This window comes from Anoplophora glabripennis, unplaced genomic scaffold (genome assembly GCF_000390285.2).
Source record: "Anoplophora glabripennis isolate ALB-LARVAE unplaced genomic scaffold, Agla_2.0 scaffold71, whole genome shotgun sequence".
NCBI classification, from domain to species: domain Eukaryota; kingdom Metazoa; phylum Arthropoda; class Insecta; order Coleoptera; family Cerambycidae; genus Anoplophora; species Anoplophora glabripennis.
Window position 1 is genome coordinate 1040911 of NW_019416239.1, and position 24882 is coordinate 1065792.

General features: G+C 31.5%; 2 protein-coding genes across 2 annotated transcripts in view; both read right to left on the reverse strand.

The window, feature by feature from the left end:
* Window positions 1-22510, reverse strand: part of LOC108917634 — a 58214-nt gene extending 35704 nt beyond the window's left edge. Inside the window, exon 1 of the mRNA XM_023455815.1 lies at window positions 21732-22510. Within this exon, the coding sequence (XP_023311583.1) occupies window positions 21732-22425 (694 nt within the window). The 5' untranslated portion in view covers window positions 22426-22510. The remainder of the gene's footprint in view (window positions 1-21731) is intronic.
* Window positions 22511-23565: 1055 nt separating this feature from the next.
* On the reverse strand, window positions 23566-24277 carry LOC108917627 (complex III assembly factor LYRM7). Its single transcript, XM_018724337.1, has 2 exons — window positions 23785-24277; window positions 23566-23726 (listed from the first exon to the last, which is right to left on the reverse strand). The coding sequence occupies exon 1, from the start codon at window positions 24181-24183 to the stop codon at window positions 23845-23847; it is 339 nt and encodes a 112-aa protein (XP_018579853.1). The 5' UTR covers window positions 24184-24277; the 3' UTR covers window positions 23566-23726; window positions 23785-23844.
* Between the last annotated feature and the right edge of the window lie 605 nt (window positions 24278-24882).

The following is a 24882-nucleotide window of genomic DNA, read 5'->3' on the forward strand; positions in this document are numbered from 1 at the left end:
TGTACTTAGACCATAAAACTTAGAAATAGTTATTTATGAATTAAGCCGGCTATGTTATTCCCAAGTTTTATGATGGCAAGCTTGGGTTCGGGGAGACTTAAGGGTCACTCAACGTAGCCGCGGTCAGAAGATAGAAAGCATTTACCTTATAATTACTTTATAAGGGAATCCCTAGGAAATAACGAATTTGATTGGTTCATTTAAGAATAATTTTGACCTGACGATAAAAGAGAAGTACAGAGAGAGGTACGGAGGGGAGTTCTACTTGAGCATTGAAGACGTGAGTACATTGCTATTCTGTTGACCGTGGATTCGTTATCGAGCCTCTGGCTGTTGTCATGAAACACCTCGAGTACTTTATTTGTAACGTTGTATTTTATATCATTTCGTTTACGGTATTACTGATTATTTCGTGAAGATGATTGACACGAGTAGTGATATTAACGCCCAAGTTAGCCCTACGACTCCGACATATATATATATAAAAATATAAAGAAAAAATCATAACACGGCGAGGAAAATTAAAATTCGTTGAATTGTTGGTAAATTCTTGTGAAAATCTGTATTTTTTTATAAATTCATTGTTCCTTGAAATTCAGAAGTGCCAGGAAAACGCGTGACCTTGAAAAATTTAATTTTTTTTTTGTCTGCGGCGCCATTTAGAAACTCCGGGCACTTAATATCCCGGAATTCAATTCAACAAATGTAACAACCCTAAGCAGAACACATTCAGTCAATGTTCACGCACCGCCACTGGATAAAAGGCAATTAAAACACGAATGCAATACAACGTTTTATCCATAATCACATCACAGTCATATTTGTGGAGTCAAAATTATTGGAATTTAATAAAAATATATTCTTATGACTTGATATTTCTACTAGTACTCAATTAAACGTGGTAGGTTTTGTTATACGCACTAGTTGCTATGGTACATTGTTTATTATCAATTATTTAATAAACAGTTCTATCCATAGACCTAGTATACTAGTAGTTTATAAAGTCTACTGTTCTATCTGAATTTGATAAAAATGCAAGGAAGTATTTGTGTTCCAGTAGCTACTTTTGAAGAAACTCAAGAAGCAATTTTCCATTTATTGCCAGCGAAACCCAGAGAACATTACGAAAAAGTGTTCTCCGAATTTCACGAACGAAGGGAAGAACGGAGAGTAATGACAATAAATGAAGAAGTCATGCTATCATATTTTTTAAATTTGATGAAAAAATATGCAATTTCATCTATGTGGTCGAAGTATTCGATGTTGAAGGTCTACAAAAATATAAATATTGGAAAATATATTAAGCTTACTTCTTATTTGAAGAATGAGTCAAGAGGATATAAAGTAAAAAAAGCTGCAATGTTGATACGGTTTTTTTCACGATTAAACGGTAGATATCTTCAGATGACGGTTCTGTATCGGACAAGACATCTGAATTTCTTATTGTTGTCAGGTTGTTATATTTAATACTTTTCTTACTATGTTGCAGGTTGAGAGGATTACGGATTTCTGCAACGATAACTGTAAATTTATTGGGAGTCGCAGTTCCTCCAGATTCCTCTTAAGTTGTTCGGGATAATTTTTACATCACAAAGGTCCCAGATTTCTTTCATTTCATGAGCCAGAGGTAAGTACTTTTCCGTGTGTTTTTTGTTTATGTTTACAGGTGCGGGGATGGCTACATCGATAAGGTGCATTTTGTTCTCTTTTTTATTTAGAACACATATGTCTGGTCTATTATGTGGGATAGACCTATCTGTCTGTAAATCTCTGTCCCAGTATATTTTGCAAATGTCATTTTCTAATATTGACTTCGGTGTATATCTGTAGTATGGTACGCTCTTCTAAACACTTAAATTGCATTGCGATTTCGGTATGTATAATTTTAGCAACGTTGTTATGTCTCTCAGTATAATCTTTTGGCGCAAGTATTTTACAACTGCATATTATGTGCTCAATGTTTTCGTTAGTTTCACCACACAGTCGACAATTTGATGTTGGAATCGTTGGGTCTTTAATTATATATTTTAAATACGATCTTGTTGGAATTACTTGGACCTGTACGGCACACATAATATCTCAAAGATGTACTTCTCAGCCTGTTGGAATCAACACATTGGCGAAGGTACCCTCAATAGTTGCTTCATTCCCGAATATCGCAAATCCAGAACAACTAGTCCATTGTATGAGGCGCACTTCAACAACTTTATTAGCCAATAAAGGTGCTGATCTTACAACCATCAAACGGCTTGGTGGTTATGTTGAGGAGTATATATCTAACAAAGTTGATATTGCAAGGAAAATCCAAGGAAATTATAGCTGTCCCTTACAAGAAGAGACATCCGTAACTTGTGCAAACTTCGGCAGATGTTATGCATTCCGAAAATGATGGCAACAATGCTACAAGCGTTGTTATTAACGGAAAGGAAGTTAAATGTGATAAAACAAAAAACGAAATGTCTATTACTATAAATGTAAATGTTAATTTTAATAAGTAAATGACTTAAACTTGATTTATTATATGTTTATTATTTTTTAATTATTCTGGTAGTGAAATAAAGTTACTTTATTACACTAGAGGATAAAGTATCGCTTTAGACGGTTCATATGTGTGGATAAAAGTCCGATTATAAAGTGATTGTGGATAAAATCCATTTAATGCATTATTATAACAATTTTATAAATTAGTAATGTCAAATAAAGACAATAATTTTTTTATGATTAGCTATTGTACTTTTACGTTATTGTAATAGTAAAGCTCATTCAAATTAACTAATTTTAAACGTTTTTCTAAAACGCATATCAAGTGATGTACATATATGCTTCGATTTATCTGTGGAATCATTATCTAGATATTTGATACAAAAGAGCACATATGGCTTAATTTGATGAGAATTTTAGTATTTGTTTTTTAGAATTACTTCGAATTAACCCCTAATACCTTTAAAGTAACTTAAGACAGTCACAGACTACAAAATAAATACAGGAAACAGTTTCAAATAAAAAAATATGTATTTAAAACAAACAACTAACCACAAATCCCAAAAGCTTTTACGTAAATCAATTTTTTTTATTTAAAACTGTGATCTACCAAGGATTAGAGTTTGGCAAGTTCGTAACGAAACCGCCTTTCTTGTCTCATTCACTTCAGGTCAGTAAATTGTATTGACACGGAACAAAACCATAAATAAATAACCGACAAATATTTTATCCATGTAATATATTCAAGGATAAGTAACCACTGATTTTGTAATACAATTAAATATTCTTGAACTCGGCTTTATAAAAAATTGTCAGTTAAAGTGACTAAAATATGAAATTATACACTTGTATACTGATATACTCGTAACTATACTGCTCATCATTTCTACGGTTGGATATACCAAACGTGCATAAAATTGACTCAAATGGACCGAATTAAGATTGTTCATATTAAGACTTTCTTTTCCCAGACAAGACTTTGAAAATCTTCTAGTTCTAAGTATAAAAATTTTTATCAATGTTGATTATACTGTGTTTTTAAAAGTTGGAATTTAATTTTAACTGTTGCCTGTTTATATCAAAATGAAAATATGTATATCAAAGGTCCTAAATAAGACGAAGAGGAAACCTTCTTTTAGGTGTATAATAGTGAAAATAATGTGTAAATTTTCTGATGTTCTTTACAAAACTAGATGAGCAAGGTGAATTTTTAAATTCTGCTTTATACATGAAAGATATTTCATATATGTTCTCATAGGTATAAATCAAATGGATTTAGATCTGGCCATTCTGAACACCATAAAAGAAATCAATTCCGTTCAATGTAGGAAATGTAGGGGAGAACCATGATGCGCTGTTGGTTCTCCAAAACGAGAGGTAAATAATTGTCTAAAAAATGCAAAAAGTAGACACCGGTTGACCTCCGTGATAAAATTAAAGATCCAAATAGGGTACGAAGATACCATTAATAACGTCCTTTCTACAAGTTAATTAAAAATCTATGTAGGAAATTCGTTCTTCGGAACTTATGGGAATTACCCATGAACTAAATGCTGTTTTGTCGGTCATCATCGTACGTAGGTACCTATATTTATTAAAATTTTAATATTTTGCACAAAAACTAACCCTGGCAGGATGGTTTTCCGGGTACATGCTTGTATAGTACAATTGGTTGACAAGAAAAGTTTTCTAAATGCAACGAAATTGACATAAAACTAGTCGTTGGTTGTTCTTTTAAGATAATTTGTTCCTCCGCATCCGTATCATCCATTCCTCGGTTTTCTTATAGTTTTCTATTATCAAGGGCTTGCAACAAATGAATCTTCGAAATCTATAATGGATTCTATTAGTTCGTTATATAGTATCTGTGTGGCAAAAATGGGTCATAACGTTAAAACACTAACAATAATATCCAAATAATCCTAAATTAACGTCAACTCACAAAAACTCAAACAAAAAGATGCGGTTGTTAAAATATCAAACAACGACCGTTAGAAGCGACAGCTAAGCATTGATTAATTTTCGAGCGGTACAAATGTACGATTAATAATTACAGAACCGGCAAAAAATCTCATTGACTTTGGATGTAATTTTATCTTTATTATAAAGTTTTATTAAAGTGATTTTGTGCGAAATGTTTTATTTTGGTATCAGTTGTATGCCTATAAAATTAAAAAAAATATATTCTCAGATACACATGTTCTTAATGTAAAAATGTATTTCCACATAGGTATATATAAAAAAACTGTCCTTAGATAGACGCATATACATAATGTTCATAATGTTTATTAATTTAACGTAGACCCATTTATTGATTTTATTTTGAATAAGTTGTAATAGATTGGTAGTGAATTTGCTCCTGCATGGTAAATTATGATACAAGTTAGAAAAAACATAATAAAACTTTATATAAATAGTAGGTACCTATATTATAAACATCATATCATATACATATAAAAATATACCTATCACTTGTCACGAATATGTTACGCATGAACTGTTTATAGAGCTAGAACAAAAATTGTAAAATATGAGGATTATTAATAATTATTTAAAATATTATTGTGTTGGCTTCTAAGTAAAATATGTGTTGAAATTCCATTCTGGAATTTCAAAACAAATTCTTTCTTATGTATTCAGCAAACAAAAATAAATTACTAATTCGTTAATTACTATTAAAACATTTAACAAGAAAAAATATTTATATTGTAAGTAATTGTTCTTTAAAAATATTATTATGATTACATTTCTTAGTAAATTTAAGTTAAAATTCTTAAAATTCATATGAATTTAAGCAAATCATAACAGTTAAATATTTCCTGAATGTTAGATTCGTTAAATTAATGTCATAATGACTGAATCACCCTGCATATAAAGAGTTAGAGAATCAAGTGGAAGAAACTACAATACAATCGGTGAGAAAGCGAAAATAGGTAAAACCGTTGACTGCTTCCTGCTACCTTTAAATCCATTAAAACACAATTATTTACATAAGGATATACTGGGTGTCTGGTAAGTATATGTCATACTCTCGGGATTGTGTAGGGGAAGTGAAAATAACTCTGGTTTGTCATAAAAAAAACTCATAAAGTGCCCCTTAACGAAGATACAGAGCCCCAAAGGGGTACACAGCGATTTACCTTTTCAGTTCTAACTTTTGAACCGACTTGTATAATTTAATGAAATTTTAATATTTTATGTAGACTACAAAGGTGCATAAAGCCATACTACAGTAGATGTTTTACACTGTCAGAGAAGTCAGGAACGGACTTGCCACCACACTCATTGGACAAAAATTTTGACAGTTGTCATTTTATATTGCTGAAAATTGAATTTTTAAATACTTTGGTCATTCCTCTTTAAAAATGGTACTCTACATTTGTTTCGATAGAATTAGCCGTTTTCGAAAAAATTCAGTCTTTGTATATCATGTCATTGAAATAATAAATCAAAATTCTGCAAAAAAATACTAGTCGTTTTTATTTCGTTATTGACAATACTTGTAAACATTGTCTGATTGATTGAGTACACAAGACTAAATAATGGAGCATTATTCCTATAACGAATATGCTGAGATGCATCTAATTTATGGACAAGCACTCGGCAATTGTATTGTAGCAAGATTCTGATATTGTGATACATTTCAAAATCAACGTTTACCGCACCGAACAATTTCTGAAAGGGTTGATCGTAGCTTATGAGAAAGAGGTAAAGAGTCAAGTGAAATAAAAAAATGCTAAAAGTAGCAAATCTTTTGCTAATACATTTTAAAAAGTTTCTTTCCGTATTGTGGTAGAGAAGAGCATCCAACAAGAGCAAGGAACCTTCAGTTAGAGGAAGAAATTCTGGATGAGATTGCTGAAAATCCCTCCAATAGTGTAAGAAAGCTGTCGGTCCAAGTTGATGCGACAAAGTAGACCGTTCATGAGACCCTTCCAGAACAACTGCTACATCCTTATCACGTCCAAAAAGTGCATGCCATGTCTCCCGCTGATTATCCTGCGAGAGTCAATTACGCAAATTGGTTTTTGCAACGATTTAGGCAAAATACAAATTTTATTAGTATTGTTTTGTTCACGGATGAAGCCAGTTTCAATCGAGACGGAGTAATGAATGGCCATAATTTGCATATTTGACATAAAGACAATCCCGATGCAATAGTACAGACAAAGCACCAACAACTCATGGTTAACATATGGCCGGGGATTATTGGGAATCATCTCATTGGATCGTTCTTTTTTGAAGACATTAAATGATGCCTGTATTTGCAATTCTTGCAACAAAGCTTAAATGACAATTAAATTCGAGACAATTTTGGAATATTGTTTCCAGTACAATGAGAACACATTTGTCGGATAAGGAAATGTAAAAAAGACGACCATTATGAAAATTTGCTGAAGTAAGCAAGAGGAAGCAAAGCTTCCGAATTTTTAAGAGCCTTGCGTTTAAGCGATTTGGAAATGTATCAGAATAAATTCTTCTTGCCTCCACACAATTGCCGAGTGTTTATCCATCTATAAGTTATATGCATGTAAGCATTAAAGATATGTAATAATAATGCCAAATTTTATCATTTTAATACGAATTATTAGTTGTGATGTTATTGCATTATTATTGTGTTTAAATACCTTATGTTAATAAACTTTATAATGTTTAAACGTGTTATACTCTATAACATAGTCCGTTCCTGACTTCCCCGACAGTACATCTAGTGTAGTATGGTTTTATGAGTTTTTATGGCCTACATAAAATATTAAAATTTTATTAAATTATACAAGTCGGTTCGAAAGTTGGAACCGAAAAGGTAAATTGCTGGGTACCCCTTTGGGACTCTGTATCTCTGTTATTAAGGGGCACTTTAGGAAAAAAAATTTTATTACAAACTAGGGTTATTTTGACGTCCCCGATACACTCCCGAGAGTATGCAATATACTTACCTGACACCCTGTATTTATTTATTCATTATTTTGGTATTCATTACTTCTCTGTTTTGCGCAATTAAAATTTTGTTTGAAATTTTTGATGTGGGCATTTTTACTTTTTGCGAGAATGTTTGTTTTCTCTATTAATTTCAATAACGAAATGAGCGCTTACACACTTTCTCAGTAGTCACCGATCAAATGAAGTAAGTTGAACTGTGCCAGTTTTTGCTATGGAATAATAAATAAGTAGGTACTTAAAGTAACGGAAATCCGCATGAAAATATAAATTAGTGTGACACAAAATTATAGGCCCATGTTTTTACATATTGGTTTGTGTGCCAAGATTGAAAATTAGCAAAAAAATTTGTTATCAAATTTTTTATTTTTTTTTTCGTTCGTACGATACACATTAAAGCACGAAAATACTGCCATCCACGTCAGTGTCACGACAAAAGCCTGCTCCGATAAAAACCATGCCAGTTTTAAACTGGCCCGCACGGTCGCCCGCTTTCAATCCAATTGAGAACCTCTGGGTATTCTAGTTCGCGACGTTTAGACTAATTGCCAGCAATACGACAACGTTCAACAGCTTGAGGCTGACATATTTAAGACTTGGGGCTGCACACTGTTGGATATTCTCGCGTCGCGGTTCAAAACATGCAAAAACGGATAATTGAGGCGATTGAAAGATCGAGAAACGTTACCAGTTATTAATTGTTACATTTTCATATTAAATTATTTGTTAATTTTGTCAACAAACATTGTTTTGTTAAGTGAGCCCATATTTTTTTAACCCAATTTTAAGAAAAAAGTTCAAAATATTCGGAAAAATATTTTTTGCTAATTTTCAATCATAGCCCACAAACCGATATGTAAAAACATGTCTTTCGCCAAAACTTCATTGGGATTGACGCATTGTTTGAGGAGATACTCAAGAAAAATAGGGTGAGCCCATAATTTTGTGTCACACTGTATCTAATAATATGTAAATGTTATTCTAATAAGTTTCAGTAGATTTGTAACTTCATTTACATAGGCTCCACATTTTTCAAATTAACAAAAAGGAAATAGTGAAAATAAGGCAAATAAATATACAGGGTGGTCCAACTTTTACCTGCATAAATTTCAGAATCGATAGATAATCGACAAATAATGTGAGTTTGGTTAATAAACTATATGCGAAAAATGCTTCGTTACAAAGTTACAGGTTGTTAAGTTTAAGAAAAAAATTCGAATTTTATTAATATCTTTATAACCAATTGAGACATTTAAATGAAATTTGGCACTTGTAGAGAGGTAATCTAGGTTCATTTTTTCATGAAATAATATTATTTTTATTTCCACCAGTGGCGTGCGTACGGGTACCGATTGCGATATTTTTAATGAAAAAACAGATACGCCACTGGTTTATCTCAAAATAAAAATTATATCTGCAATCCTTATTCAGTTTAAAAGAAAAAAGTACTCCAGGCTTTTTTTCGTATGACGCAACATTTTCGAGTAAAAAAATAAAAATCGCCTAAATCAAATGTATTGAACACTAACATAAAAATAACATATCGTTACACGTTTTACATATATTTAACAGATTTTACAGGTATTTTTTACAGCAACTGTTCAAAATGACTACCGTCATTGTCAATACATAATTGGTATCTTCTGGTGATGCTATTCATTGCTGCCGATAGAATGTGATTGTTACGACGCAACTCATCACAAGCTTCTTGAATTTTTAAGATTAATTCTTCGCGGTTTCTGACCGGTACCCTGTACACTTTTTCTTTAAGGTAGCCCCAAATAAAGAAATCAAGTGGGGTCAGGTCAGGCGACCTTGGGGGCCAAGATATAGGTCCCTCATGATTATTTTCGACTTCTCCAGGGAAACGGCCAATCCATTGATTTCCGTAATGCTCTGTTATCCAGTTTCTCACATTCCGCCCGAAATGTGGTGGTGCTCCATCCATTTGAAACCAACCATTCGCCCGTAAATGAAGTGGCACGTCATCCATTAAATCATTTAAATTATTCTGTAAAAAGTCTAAAAATAATTGTGCTGAGAACCTAGCTGGTAAAAAGAATGGTCCGAGGAGATTATTGGATATTACCCCTATCCACACGTTCACACTGAATTGGTGTTGAAACTTTCTCGCTCGCACTTCGCATGGATTGTGTTGTGACCAAATATGAAGGTTGTGGTAATTCGTTATACCAGTTCTTGTAAATGAAGCTTCATCAGTCCAGCAAACCTTATGCAGGAAATCTCCATCTACTTGAACTTTATTCAATAACCAATTGCAATAGTTACGCCTTTTAACATAGTCCTCAGGCAATAAATCTTGCACAGCCCTAAAATGATAAGCCTTTCTACCATCTTTATGAAGTGACCTAAGAATGGTTGACCTTGATATGTTAAGCATGACAGCAGCTCTTCGTGAACTTAGGTTTGGATTTCGATCAAACGTTCTTAAAATACGCCTTTCATCGGCCAAATTGTTTCTTCTAGGGCGCTGTCTATTGTTGTTTATGTTGAAAGTAGTATTTAAACCTCGTTCTCGAAATGCCCGATGAACTTGAGAGAAAACTTCTCTCGTTGGATGACGTCTATTAGGGAATCTGCGTGCATACTCCCTTGCGGCTGCTACTGCATTTTCTTCGCAAAAACCGTAAATTAAATGAATGTCTGCGTATTCTTGGTTACTAAATAGCCGCGGCATTATTATTAACACTAAAAAGAACACTTAAATGCAACACAATTTTGTTGTGACAAAATGATTGACATTTTTGTTTTGTAACCAAGTGTTTTGTTTTAATCAAAGCTAATGTGATAATTATGCGCCTTTCCCTGACAAACGTCAATCAAGCCCAGTTTTCTCTTAAGTTCAAAGAATTTCCAAAACATTTTTTAAATTCAAACCTAAGTTCACGTAATTATTGCTATTGGTCATTAAATAAATTTCAAGTAGATGGAGATTTAAAAAAGATTTTAGAACTTTATTTACAAGAATTGGTATAACCAATTTCAAATGGATGGTGCACTAGTGCATTTAGGGCAGAAAGTGAGAAACTGAATAACAAAGCATTATGGAAATCCATGGACTGGCCGTTTGAGTCCAACTCAAGCCACTTGATTCTTTTCTTGGGGCTACTTAAAAGAAAAAGTGTAAAGGGTTTTTGTTGTTTAATTGTGCCATAACAAATGTGCAGCCTGCAATCACATTCTATCGGCAGCAAATAATAGCATCACCAGAAGATGCCATTTATGTATTGACAATGACAGTCATTTTGAACAGTTTATGTAAAAAAAAACTGTAAAATCTGTTAAATATGTGTAAAACGTGTAATGATATGTTATTTTTATGTTGGTTTTCAATACATTTGATTTAGACGATTTTTATTTTTTTACTCGAAAATGTTGCGTCATACGAAAAAAAGCCAGGAGTACTTTTTTCTTTTAAATTGAATAAGGATTGCAGATATAATTTTTATTTTGAGATAAACCAGTGGCGTATCTGTTTTTTCATTAAAAATATCGCAATCGGTACCCGTACGCACGCCACTGGTGGAAGTAAAAATAATATTATTACATGAAAAAATGAACCTAGATTACCTCTCTACACATGCCAAATTTCATTTAAATATCTCAATTGGTTATAAAGATATTAATAAAATTCGAATTTTTTTCTTAAACTTTAACACCCTGTAACTTTGTAACGAAGCATTTTTCGCATATAGTTTATTAACCAAACTCACATTATTTGTCGATTATCTATCGATTCTGAAATTTATGCAGGTAAAAGTTGGACCACTCTGTATAGGCAATTGCAGCAACTTTTTTAAAATTTTGAAACAATTTTTTTAAAGGACATAGTACAAACTCACTGTAATGTTCAGTACATCTAAGAATAGCGCTTATGTCACACAAATTATACCTGATTATGTTCTTTACATAAATTTTAGTAATTAGCACAAGTATCAGAAACTTTTTTGTTATGTGACTATAATGTGTCTATAATCTTCACATATCTTGGATTAGGACCACCTAACATTAATGTAAATGTGAATGTTGTTAACTTTAAGATTTTGAGGCATCTACATTTACGTCTAATCACGGAATAGGTTGTGCTGAAAAATACGTTGCTTAAATATATTGTTAATGACTATTCACTGGAACTAAAAAGCATAAAGTTGCCTAGAATCACAAACTGGTTTTACGGAAAAAAATACAGGATATCATAATTCACTAAACGTTCTCCAAAACGATGAGAACATATAATTGTGTTTTTTTTCGATCAACGAAACTTCCTTTCCTCGGGCAATAGTGGATGATCACATAACTGTACATACAAATAGTTACTAAAAAAGAATTGACGAAAGAGGAATTCTTCTACGCTTCATTGGTTTACTTTTGGCAGAAATGTTGTCTTAGTAGCAATGCGTAGCGTACAATGTGTTTCGGTGTATTTTGCACCAAAAAATATAAACACAAAATTGTATGAATTTTCCTGAAGCAACAGAATTTTGTATCAGATCAAAAAAAAGAACATCGCAACGCTGTCATATGTTTCTACATTTTATTTTAATTTTGCACGAAGCAAGAGCTGTCACATATCGTTTGACATAATTTTTCATTTGTCTATTTTCATATGACATAGCCTGCTTCGTTATGGAAACAATACTAATCTATGTAACTACTCAGATATTTCGAATTAATAAAAAAAGTAAACATTGTAGTTATCAAAAAAATTTCAAAATATAACAAGTACCTTTTTAAAGACAAGCTTGGTATAGTTTTACAATTTAATTTTGGTTTGAACTATGTCAATGTTATTTAGAGAACTAAATAAAGGAGTATATTCTAGCACAACTTCACTATTTCGAAAAATATCGACCTCCGGTTTGTATTTTTTCCCTTATAAATGGTATGTGAAGCCATGAAAAAAACCTATTACGTTGCATTTAATTTTTTTAGTAAACGGAGACATAAATGGTATGTGAAGCCATGAAAAAAACCTATTACGTTGCATTTAATTTTTTTAGTAAACGGAGANTTTGAAACAATTTTTTTAAAGGACATAGTACAAACTCACTGTAATGTTCAGTACATCTAAGAATAGCGCTTATGTCACACAAATTATACCTGATTATGTTCTTTACATAAATTTCAGTAATTAGCACAAGTATCAGAAACTTTTTTGTTATGTGACTATAATGTGTCTATAATCTTCACATATCTTGGATTAGGACCACCTAACATTAATGTAAATGTGAATGTTGTTAACTTTAAGATTTTGAGGCATCTACATTTACGTCTAATCACGGAATAGGTTGTGCTGAAAAATACGTTGCTTAAATATATTGTTAATGACTATTCACTGGAACTAAAAAGCATAAAGTTGCCTAGAATCACAAACTGGTTTTACGGAAAAAAATACAGGATATCATAATTTACTAAACGTTCTCCAAAACGATGAGAACGTATAATTGTGTTTTTTTTTTTCGATCAAGATATTAACTTCCTTTCCTCGGGCAATAGTGGATGATCACATAACTGTACATACAAATAGTTACTAAAAAAGAATTGACGAAAGAGGAATTCTTCTACGCTTCATTGGTTTACTTTTGGCAGAAATGTTGTCTTAGTAGCAATGCGTAGCGTACAATGTGTTTCGGTGTATTTTGCACCAAAAAATATAAACACGAAATTGTATGAATTTTCTTGAAGCAACAGAATTTTGTATCAGATCAAACAAATGAACATCGCAACGCTGTCATATGTTTCTACATTTTATTTTAATTTTGCACGAAGCAAGAGCTGTCACATATCGTTTGACATAATTTTTCATTTGTCTATTTTCATATGACATAGCCTGCTTCGTTATGGAAACAATACTAATCTATGTAACTACTCAGATATTTCGAATTAATAAAAAAAGTAAACATTGTAGTTATCAAAAAAATTTCAAAATATAACAAGTACCTTTTTAAAGACAAGCTTGGTATAGTTTTACAATTTAATTTTGGTTTGAACTATGTCAATGTTATTTAGAGAACTAAATAAAGGAGTATATTCTAGCACAACTTCACTATTTCGAAAAATATCGACCTCCGGTTTGTATTTTTTCCCTTATAAATGGTATGTGAAGCCATGAAAAAAACCTATTACGTTGCATTTAATTTTTTTAGTAAACGGAGACATAAATGGTATGTGAAGCCATGAAAAAAACCTATNAACAAATGAACATCGCAACGCTGTCATATGTTTCTACATTTTATTTTAATTTTGCACGAAGCAAGAGCTGTCACATATCGTTTGACATAATTTTTCATTTGTCTATTTTCATATGACATAGCCTGCTTCGTTATGGAAACAATACTAATCTATGTAACTACTCAGATATTTGGAATTAATAAAAAAAATTGTAGTTATCAAAAAAATTTCAAAATATAACAAGTACTTTTTTAAAGACATAGTTTTACAATTTAATTTTGGCTTGAACTATGTCAATGTTATTTAGAGAACTAAATAAAGGAGTATATTCTAGCACAACTTCACTATTTCGAAAAATATCGACCTCCGGTTTGTGTATTTTTTCCCTTAATAAATGGTATGTCAAGCCATGAAAAAAAACCTATGACGTTGCATTTAATTTTTTTAGTAAACGGAGACATTTACAAAACTTTTCTTTTTATTCCCATATCATAAAAATAAATTTTATTTATAGTTTTTTAAAATGAGCCGGCGTTTCTTGAAATCGGCTAAGGCATTTAGAAGTTATGACAATTAAAAAAATTCAAGATGACGTCCTTTATACTGGCGTTGTTATGGTAATAACAAAAAAACGTTCAAACAAAACTTATGTGTACCTAAAAAGTGCATTTTCAACTTAGGTTATATAAGAGAAATTTCGAAAAAACACTATAGTAGTTGCGCCCCCTAGCCGTGAAGTTACAAACATGAATTTCACTTTTAATATTTAAATTTTGAAATATTTATCATTATATCTATTCACGCTTTTTTAAATTAGTTTTGAATGAAATTGATACAGCTAATATTTCACACCCCTGAAATTTGCCCATATTATGCTGTTAATTATAGTAATGGTGGTCATACATCATCTTACTTTGACTTAATGAATGAATATGTTGCTTGCTTAATAAATAATTAGTAATGCTATTTTTAAGGGCTATCAATTAAGGAGGGTGTATCATGAAACCATTTCGTTGAAATTACTGGATGAAGCCGGCAATAAATGTGCTCATAAACGGACACCAACTGTGAACATATTAAGATCTATTTGTCCGTAGAATTTACTCATTTTATCTATTAAGGTAGTCTCGCTGTTCCAGAAGGAGCATTGTTTGTACGACTTAGTTATGTAAAGCAAACTAGATTCATGTCTTATTAAATAGGTACATCAATCAAATAAGTATTGCATATAAAACTATACATATGCTGAATTGAATTGAATTAATTATTTACTTCCCTTTTTACTGTGTAAACAAAATTATCATTTTAAATTATAATACTGATATTTTATGTATATACATAGATTGTAAATAATTTTAAGAACGACATTATTTCGTAGTACATATATGAATTTGTATATAAGGTATCGTTCAACTGAAAAATGCTTCCTGGACTTTTTCCAGTAGTGTAATTCATTATCAGTTTAACAAAGAAAATCACTTCTGTCTACTCTATTTATAGGAAAATGTAGATTTTAACCTAAATAAAAGTACGGTTATGCATAAGATTACGCGCTAATAAATTCTTATTGTATGGGTGTCCGCAAATTTCACCGACAACGTTTGACTGCAAAAATTTTTGGTTTTTGAGTTACAAGCCATCAAAGTTGTCAAAAATAAAAATAATTTAATTAATAACTTCATAACCCTTTTACCGATCGCGTTAAAATTTGGTACATTTATTTAGACCATTATTGCATATTATTTCTTAAAGCTTTAGTCAAATCGATATACTGGATGATAGTTTTCTCTGGTTACCTCGCCCTTTTAGCGGTCAAAACTTTCACAGTGGTCGTATTTTTTTAAAGCGGGTGGCAACATTGAAAAGCTCATTCTATTTAAAAAAAAATATTGTCTCTTGAGAAAATCGCCTACAGAAAGCCATTTTTGAGAAAAATGGCTTTTTTTTCTTATTAAACGTAATTTGTTTACGTGTGGAGTAAAATTTTGTTACCTGCATATTGTTTCCTGTGCGTTTCATAAAATATTGAGAAAGTTAAATTGTAAAGATAGACTAACAGCACTTGGAGTGCTATCTATTGAAAAATCAATGGTGCGAAAAATACCAAGCTTTAAGGAAAAAGTAATTGAAAAGTTTGTTTAGGACAAAAGCAGAAGAATGGGCTCTCACTATAAAAAATAATGTTGAGTACACTTCCTATATATTCAATAGGACTTAAAACAAAACCACCCACTTATATTTGATTTTTTTTTCAATACTTTGTATCTAAATATTTCCGTCCTCCCTGATGGTATGAAAGTCAAGAGTCGCCACTGGTTTTACGTCTTTTATTCACTGAAGATTCTACCAATTATCCATAATTACATAATAACTGATATCATCTCTACAAGATTCCTTTGAAAAGAAACAAGTTGTATTCTTTACAGATAGATTCCTTCAGTTCCTGTAGGTAATGGTTTTTCCGTCGACGTGGTATTTAAATTTTACACAATGCGACCAAATGTACAGGATGTGTACTTATTTTTGATTTGTTTAACATAATACGGATTTATAAACGAAACATCTCAGTATACAAGCAATAAAAGTAGGCTTTGTTGGAGTTATTTTTGACTGAACAGGAATTTACGTATTTGTGATACGTGACCGATTTGTAAGTTGTTTCACTGGTATTCGCCTAAACGTATTATTGTACAACCTGCAACTATTGCAAGTGACTAGTCGAAGGAAAAGTAATTTTAAAACATCAGTCTTTAATACGTGATTCATAGCCATGTTGATAATACGTATCACAACTGAAATAAATATTTAGACAAATAATATACTAGATGGTTAGTGTATTATCATTCTAACTATTCAAAATATATTTACAATTGTATTTGGCAAACATTTTAACGATCATTTATAATTGTGTATTATTTATATTTCTATCGAAGTTAACTTTAGAAACGCAATAGAAATAATAATAATAAACATTTATTTAAAGAATTGTGTAGGTCTTGATGGTCATTATTTCTGAAGAATTAAAGTTTACTATGCCCCAATACGTATTGCATTATTTTTGTTTAAAATACGTATTAATAAACATCAATTAGGTACTCATAGAAATAATATTCTCTTCTGTTTCACATGTTTCATATACTTTATATTATTCGTAATTTTAACTAATTTTATGGCGAAGTTAGAAACAAAAAAATTGTAAGTAGTAGTTCCAAAAGTCAACAAAATCTATTTATTTTTTTATATACAGGGTGTCCCGCATAAGAACCAAAGGGGTGTCCAAAATATTATAATTTAAACAAACTTACCTATATACAAAGTTGCACCCCTGGGGAGTTATTAGCTCCCAAAGTGGGGCCCTAAATTTCGGAAAAAAATAATATCTCTACAATATTTTACCACAGAAGAACCAAATTTGGTATATGATTTAGGTTTATTGCTGATCTTCTTTGACTATGATTGAAAGTTAATTGAAGCACTACAAGGTGTTCATTGGGGATGGCTCACCCCTAAAATTGTACCGAACTTTTTTTTCATTGACCGAATTAATTAATAATAATATTAATTCACAGCAGAATTTAATTTAATTTTTTTTTACTCTTGTTAAATTTTAAAAAACTTTTAAAGTTTTCAAGAAAAACCGTATTAGCTAACACAAGATTTTAAAAGTGTTCATTAGAAAATAATCAAAAAGTCAGTAGTAGGCAATGAATTTATCTTTCAAGCTTGTCAGTCAGTAATAAAATTATTTTACTTCAACAATTACTTCTGATTGTTGTTGAAAATGGCTGAAAAATTTACATTTAGCGAACAAGTTGTTATGCTACTTGCGCTGGGTATTATGCGAAGGAAACTGTGGAAGAATTGTTGAATCTTTTTGTCTGCAACTATATTATATATTTTTTACGATATTAACTTGCCTATATTGAAATATTGACTTTTGAAGAGAGGTTAATTAATCTAAATAGAAAAAATATTACTAAACGCATAAGTTTACTTAGATTAGGATGCATATAAATACTCGGGTCTCTAACTTACAACTATAGCTCGGGGTTTTCGTCGATTAGTCATAGGCGTGTTTGCCGTAAACAAATAAATAAACAAGTAAGTATAAATAAAAATAAATAAATTTGCGTACTTTATCAGCGAAATGTCGTTTTTTATCCCTTGACGTCAACGACATTTTTTTTAAATAGAACTATCTAATTTTTTAAGCATAAATGAACAGCCCTTTTGAAGGGAAATGCGTCGATATAGGGTTTGACCTACTTTACTTTGAGAGGTGCGAAAAAAGCCAACGATTGGAATGGGCATGGTTTGAATTAATAACAAAAAGTAGGTATCACAAACTTATTCTTAAGCAAAAAATGTGTTGTGGTTGATTGCAGGTACATGTTTTTATGTAGATTTGGTAGGTACACCCGATCACAGCGGCTATGTAGGTATTGTTTTGAAGACAACAGTTAGCGAAGGCAATAGTGCCTCATATCATTGTGACAGTTACAAATACCATAACTTGACGTTGCGATGGTGTTGTGTTTAAATGAGAAACAAAGAATTGAAATTCTAATTATGGTTGGATACGGAGATAAGATCCGTAGTTATGATGAAGTATGATAATTATTCAATGCCAAGTATCCAGAACAACCAATACCTCCGTCTACAGTATGCAGATTAGTACGCAAATTTGAAGACGCTGGACATGGTAGAGATCTGTCTAGATCTGGAAGGCCAACGACAGTGATAGAAAATGATAGGCAAAATGTTAATTTTAGCTGTCACTGAAAATCCACACACTGCCGTTCGTCGTATCGCTGAAAACGCCAACATATCAATACATAAAAACGAACCTACAATCAACCAAAACACAAAACATCCACAAATTTCCATTTTTTGCTGTGGCACTGTTATCGCATCAGTTTGTGATACCTGCTTTTGTTGTTATTTTAAACCATGTCCATTCCAGTCATTGGCTTCTTTTTCGCTCCTGTCAAAGTAAAGTAGGCCAAACCCTATATAGACGTATTTCCCTTCAAAAAGACTATCCATTTATGCTTAAAAAATTAGGTAGTGCTATTTAAAACATGTTGATGACGTCATAGGTTTATGAAACATAGCGCAAAAAAGGTTTAAGCAACGTGACAAAATGACAATTCCTATTTACTAATTGACGTGTTTTAGCGTTTTTGTGAAAACGCAACACATAATGAAATACGAATTTTTTGCGTTACTTCTGGGACACTGTATTGCTTCTATAATACTCACTAGCATAACAAATTTTAGTTTAAAAGATAGTTCCGTTATATTTCGTTTAGAGAAAATAGAAAGCATTCACTAAGAGAAGTAGTTCACAATTTTAATCTCCGTTTGTAAAAAAATTTAACCGTATTCTAAAACTACAGTTTATAGGTATCGATACCTCAGCAAAATAATATTACCATGTAATGGGCAATAAATTTTATTACGCAATATCTCCCATGTTTATTCCAATTTTATTAACATCTAAATGCATTAAAATTAGCTTTTTCACAACTTTCTTTATTAGGATGCTATAAAAGTTAATTTGATCGAAATTTTTAAATATACAACAAGTCAATCCATTATCTCAAAAGTCTGTACTATCCACCATACTTTGTAAAATACAATAAAATTAGTAAATATTACAAACAATGTTTAAGCTTCATTAAATTGATTATAAACACAATTTTGAGCAAATGCATACAAATAGACTTATACTTGGCGATTCTCGGGTCGCACCATCGGGATCTTTGTTATCTTAAGAGATACAAGTTGTGGAATTTAATGGTGAAGTTAGGAAGTTCCATCTATATTTTATCTGCGCTACCTAATAATTAATTTCTCTGTGTCATTTGGTACAATTTAAACCAAATTATTTGCTTTAAATACAAAATATGCAACTATATTTCGATAAACGTAAAAGTTTATGGAAAAGAGATAGATGCTTCAAACTTATCGAGTAATTAATTTGTAGACTATCTGGCTTTGCTTTGTGTAATTATTTCATTTTTTTTTCTTTGTACTTTAACGTTGTCAATGGAAATTTTATTGAACAAAATTTCATTTGGAGTTCTATAAAATGAAAATGTGAATAAGTATGGGAAAAATAAAAATCAGGCAATGTTTTTTTATTTAATTATTCATTTTGAAGTTTTATACCTATGGAATAATAATTTAAAGGAAACCTGTGAGCATTGATTTATAGTGTAACTGGTTCTTCGTGTTAACACTCCCTTAAATACAGAATCAAGTGGGACTATTTTTTATGAGTAGATGCTTAAAATGTCATCAATTTGGTATTTGTTGGTTTCCCATTATCACGAACGCTTTACCCATCACATACATACTATTATTTTTTAAACAGGTGCTTTTCAAAATAGAAACAAATTAAGGTTTTTTCTTTGTTGAAAAAAATAACATTTGAATTTGAATTTGAGTTGTGTACCAAATTTGAAGAAAAAATACCTTTTGGTTCTTTTTTTTACACGTTGACAAACTTTAAAAAAAAATGCTAAATAAAATTTTGTTGTGCGCGTCTAGGATGGCAGGAAATCATTTTGATTTGGTACACAACTAATTTAGGGTTAATCGAGCGGTGTTTTTTTTTTAATAAAAAAAACTACATGTTTTTCTGTGTACATGGCAATGGAAAATCAATAGTTGGCAAATGATGACCTTTCAAAACCCTGCCTACTTACATTTAAGGGAGTGTTAACATGAAATACCAGATACACTGTACATCAATACTCGCAGGTTATTTTCTTTATGTTATTCCACACATATGAAACTTCGACCATGTGTCGACATGAAAAACTAGACACACTATATATGTAAACTAGATCTAAATAGCAAGGATTCAATTAATGGCCACACAACAGCTAATAGTTGCCAAGTAAATTACAAGAACACTCTAAGGCAAGGTCCCTGAGCATCTACGATGTATAAATAATTAATAAAGCTTCAAGATTTGCAGAGCTACACGTTACTAAGTAGGTATATTATGTTTATTAGATAAGATCACATTCAGAAAGCAAATGAAGATGATTAACATTGGGTGTGCTTCTAAAATATGAATAAGTCAAAGGTAAAGTATGTTAATAGTCCCCAAATCTAACCTCAGAAGTGGGATCACCACGTGTAAAAAGTGTGTGAAAGGTGGTGATTAATTACTTGTGGAATATTTCTCTTGAGATTCTTCAAACAAAAATTACATTTTTTAAACGTTAACTATTATTATCACTGAATAATAAAAAATAATTTCAGCAATTTAGGATTTAAGAAAATTAATTAGATTTCATGTCAATATTGTGGTCTTATTAAAATAGTATGCTTTTTATATACAGGTTGTCTTACGGTGACGGTCCATTAGAATATTTCAGAGATTTCAATTTTGAAAATTTTGGCTTTGGAGTTTTGGGGGGCGCTCCCTTTAAATAAAATAGTTCCATTGCTGTTACACTTCCCGTTATACCTTATTTCCTACATCTATTTCTAATGGTCTTCCAGATATTTCAATTCTATCAAAAAAAAGTTGTTTTTCGATAGCCTAATGCAAAATTGCCTCTTTTTTACATCGTGCAAGATGAAGTATTGTTATATGGGAGGGAGCAGGGCGATGCCTATCATTTATTACAGTTACTTTAAAAACTGTTAAGTTTTAGACATGGTAGTGAAAATTTATTGTCGAATTTGCTTAACTTCGAACCGCCAAAATGCCCTGTATATTTAATGAAAATCTGTTGTAGAATTTTACTCTCTATCTATCTATACCCATCTCTCTTAATTTTTTATTGACGGTTTTTGTGATAAATAACTGAAATTAACTAATTTCCTGCGAGGATGGCTGTGAAATTGCTAGCAAACTTAAAAACAAAACAACCAGTATGTCATAAGTCATCATTTGCTGTTAGTCTGACAGTGGTAGTTAAATATTGATTTCAAAAAAACGTACACAAATCCTGATAATTACAATTTATTATTTATTTCAGGGTCCAATTTTTAAAGTTGAAGTCGAATTACTATCTGAAATATTCTAATGGGCCATCACCTTAAGACAGCCTGTATATTATTTTCCTGTTATATTGTCAATGATAGAATACACATACCTTGGGATTTCTCCACGCTTGAAAATAAACTCAAATTCACCCCACTAGTGTATGTATCGTAACAAATCGCACCGTTTATAAAACTTTGTCCATCAGGACAACACTTCTTGACACATCTCATTTCTTCACAAGCTTCTAAACTCTCCTTACACTCCCTTATCATAAACGAGCCTTTCTCATTCTCGTCAATACAGAACGATCCAGGGTATCGAAGGGAATTTCTAATTTGTCTACCCCTTGCATCAATCAAACCATATTCAAAATCTGTCATTCCATTCAACTCGTAGTCCATAACAACCTTACAATTGGGCAGTCCCACTTTCACGAAATTTTCGTTAATGTGACTATAGTCCACGTTTTCCTTTTCCTCACAAGAATGTAGGACGGAGTTGTAAATATAGTCCAAGGGGCAACACTTTGGAAAATATGTTTCACTAACCGGCCTTTTCCCCACGATTTTTCCATTGGAAACGTTAAAGGAAAAAAAGTCCGTACTAACTTCCACGCACTCCCCATCAGTGTTTTTATTCAAGAAGTTCGTTTCGTTAGTTAAAATTTGAAGTCTCTTGTTTTTGTTTTCTACACATTCGTATGAGGGATCGAGATGCTCCCCAAGCTTACAACATTTACTGTAGTGATTCCCATAAGAAATCAGCGCGTTACTTAGCACCAAGGCTAACGTAAGTAAATACATATTCAAGGTCCGTTTGTTATTGTTATATTAACAACATTGTATGATGCACTGTGTGGGCCCGCTTTCGATGGAACTTACGATGCTGTACGACGAGTCAAGAATGACTAAATAAACACTAAGACACTCGACTCGTTCCCATAGAAGAGTAAGGAGGAGGGGTAGGTTTTTCCGAATAATTTACTTCAAAGGTGTTATTACTTGTGGACAGCGGAAGCGTATTTTCCCCATTAATGCAAATTGTTATAAATATTGATGTAATATTTAACAATTATAATTCATTAAATAACTAAATAAACAACTTAGAAAAACCGTTACACTTCCTTTGATAAATGATATGATTTGTTTTACCAGCAGCAGTATTTCTGTGAAATAAATAATAATAAATAATAACAAATATAATGATTATTAAAATAAATAATGGTTATATTGTATCAAAATTTAATGACAACTAACTGGGAATAGAGAAATAGTTTAATTTTCATATCGTGTACATAGAGCAGGATGTTAGTGTACACTTTTATTATTTTTAATTAGATAACGATAAAAAATTCCCAAATATTTAATTGGAAGTCATTAGAATCTGTAAAAAGCCTAAGTTCATGTTGGCGAGAATATGTACCGCAAATTAGTTTAAAATTAAAGTACTGAAATGATTACATTATCAAAATACAGTGTTTTATTTATTCAATACAAAATTTTGAACGTTCTTTAATTTTTTATATAGAATACAGATTTCTTCTTACATGCGCTCACAATTTAGTTCGTAATTTGCTATGCAGATGGCGGAATCGACTTTCAGTTTCAAATTCCACTGAAAACAGTGGCAACCAACATAACAACTGATTATTAAATACGGCATCGCGTCGGCAAGTATTGTGTGTAACTAGAATATGAAAAATAAGTACTTCGATCGAATCCTACCAAGTAACGGTTATTGAATAACAGATAATAATGGCAATATTGACTTCCAAAATATTACCTTATTGATATTAAAAGTCTGATAAAAATTAACATTTTGTATTAAAAAATAATATATACTATGGTTAATATCAACACCAAAAATTATATTTTAAATATTTTTCCCACTTGTAAATAACTCAGGCAGTATTAGGAACTGTTTATTTAATACTATACAATTTACAAATTACCTATAACTCACTTAAATGAATATATACACAAAGTAAAATTTTCATTCTAACTTGTTGCTACTATCCTCAGAAGTCGAAGTTAGCTTAAAAGTATCGCTCAGCTTTTTCTCTTTTATTAACAGAACAAGCTCTAAAAACATACTGCCCCTGCACCTAAAACAGCAAAAATAGTAATACGACAAACTGAGCAAACACAACAAAATAGACATACTCCATCAAATTCCAGCCATATCATAGCTCAAGAAATTACTACAAATTAATTAATTAAACTTTATGATTTTTCATTTTTTGATTTTTCATTAGGGCAGTCAGAAAATGGCACGTTATCCAATTGCACAGTGTCTTTTGTAATTTGTACTTGAAATCTCCCAGGCTCAACCTCTCTTGCTTGAATAACACAAGTCCTAATTTCCCTCTCAACGGCATTGGCATAATTTATTAACTCATCAATAGCGTTAACGTCTTTTACATGTTTATTTTTCTTGAATTCCTCATTAATTCTTTTTCTAGCTTCCGTCAAGGCATAAGTATCACCTTTGAAAACACTTCTTCTGGCTTGATGCAGTTGTTTGAAACTTTGTAGAACCTTGTGTCGTAAACTTGTCGACATTTCGAAGTAGTTTATTCTTGTATATTACATAAGTATCACTTGTAGAGACATATTAGGAAACGTAATTATAACACATATATTTTTAACCTTTACAACTTAACCTAAAAAAGCAAATGAGAATGTTCTTTAAATATCGCTGCAGCCATCTATGAGTGAGGAGCAGTAACGTAGAGAGTTCCCTACCTTGAATATAATTAACTAATCAGAGAACTGTTTCATTGTCTTCGCCGCCATCTCGGTAGTACAATTAGTATTAGAACTATTAGATCTTCAGATACCTTATATGGTATTGGGCGTAAAGTCTTGTTTACACGGTTACAGTAGGTAAGTGGTAACTAAATTTTTACGTTTTTTTAAGTTACTGCTTTTTCTGCAAGTACTGTTCGCACTGGTAAGTTCTAAGTTTAGTTATTGGTAAGTTCTAATGCAGTTTATAAATATTTGCAAACCTGACGAGATGAAAGTGAGGCAGCAATTTGTAGAAGAATTTAATGGCATACTACGCAATATCCTAAATATTGTAATAGAAGAAATAAATGAAGAAATATATGAAGAGAAAAGTAGACCTAAACGACTTTGGGAGCGAAAGTGGATCAACAGGAGGGAAAAGTTCGGTGCAAGTCGTCAACTTGCACGAAAAAATAGAATAAATTCTATTCCAGTGTACTAAATTTTTACTTGCTCCATAACTTGTTACTT

Excerpts from the sequence above, each read along its gene's own strand:
- LOC108917627 (XM_018724337.1), bottom strand. The coding sequence starts at position 24,183 with ATGTCGACAAGTTTACGACACAAGGTTCTACAAAGTTTCAAACAACTG.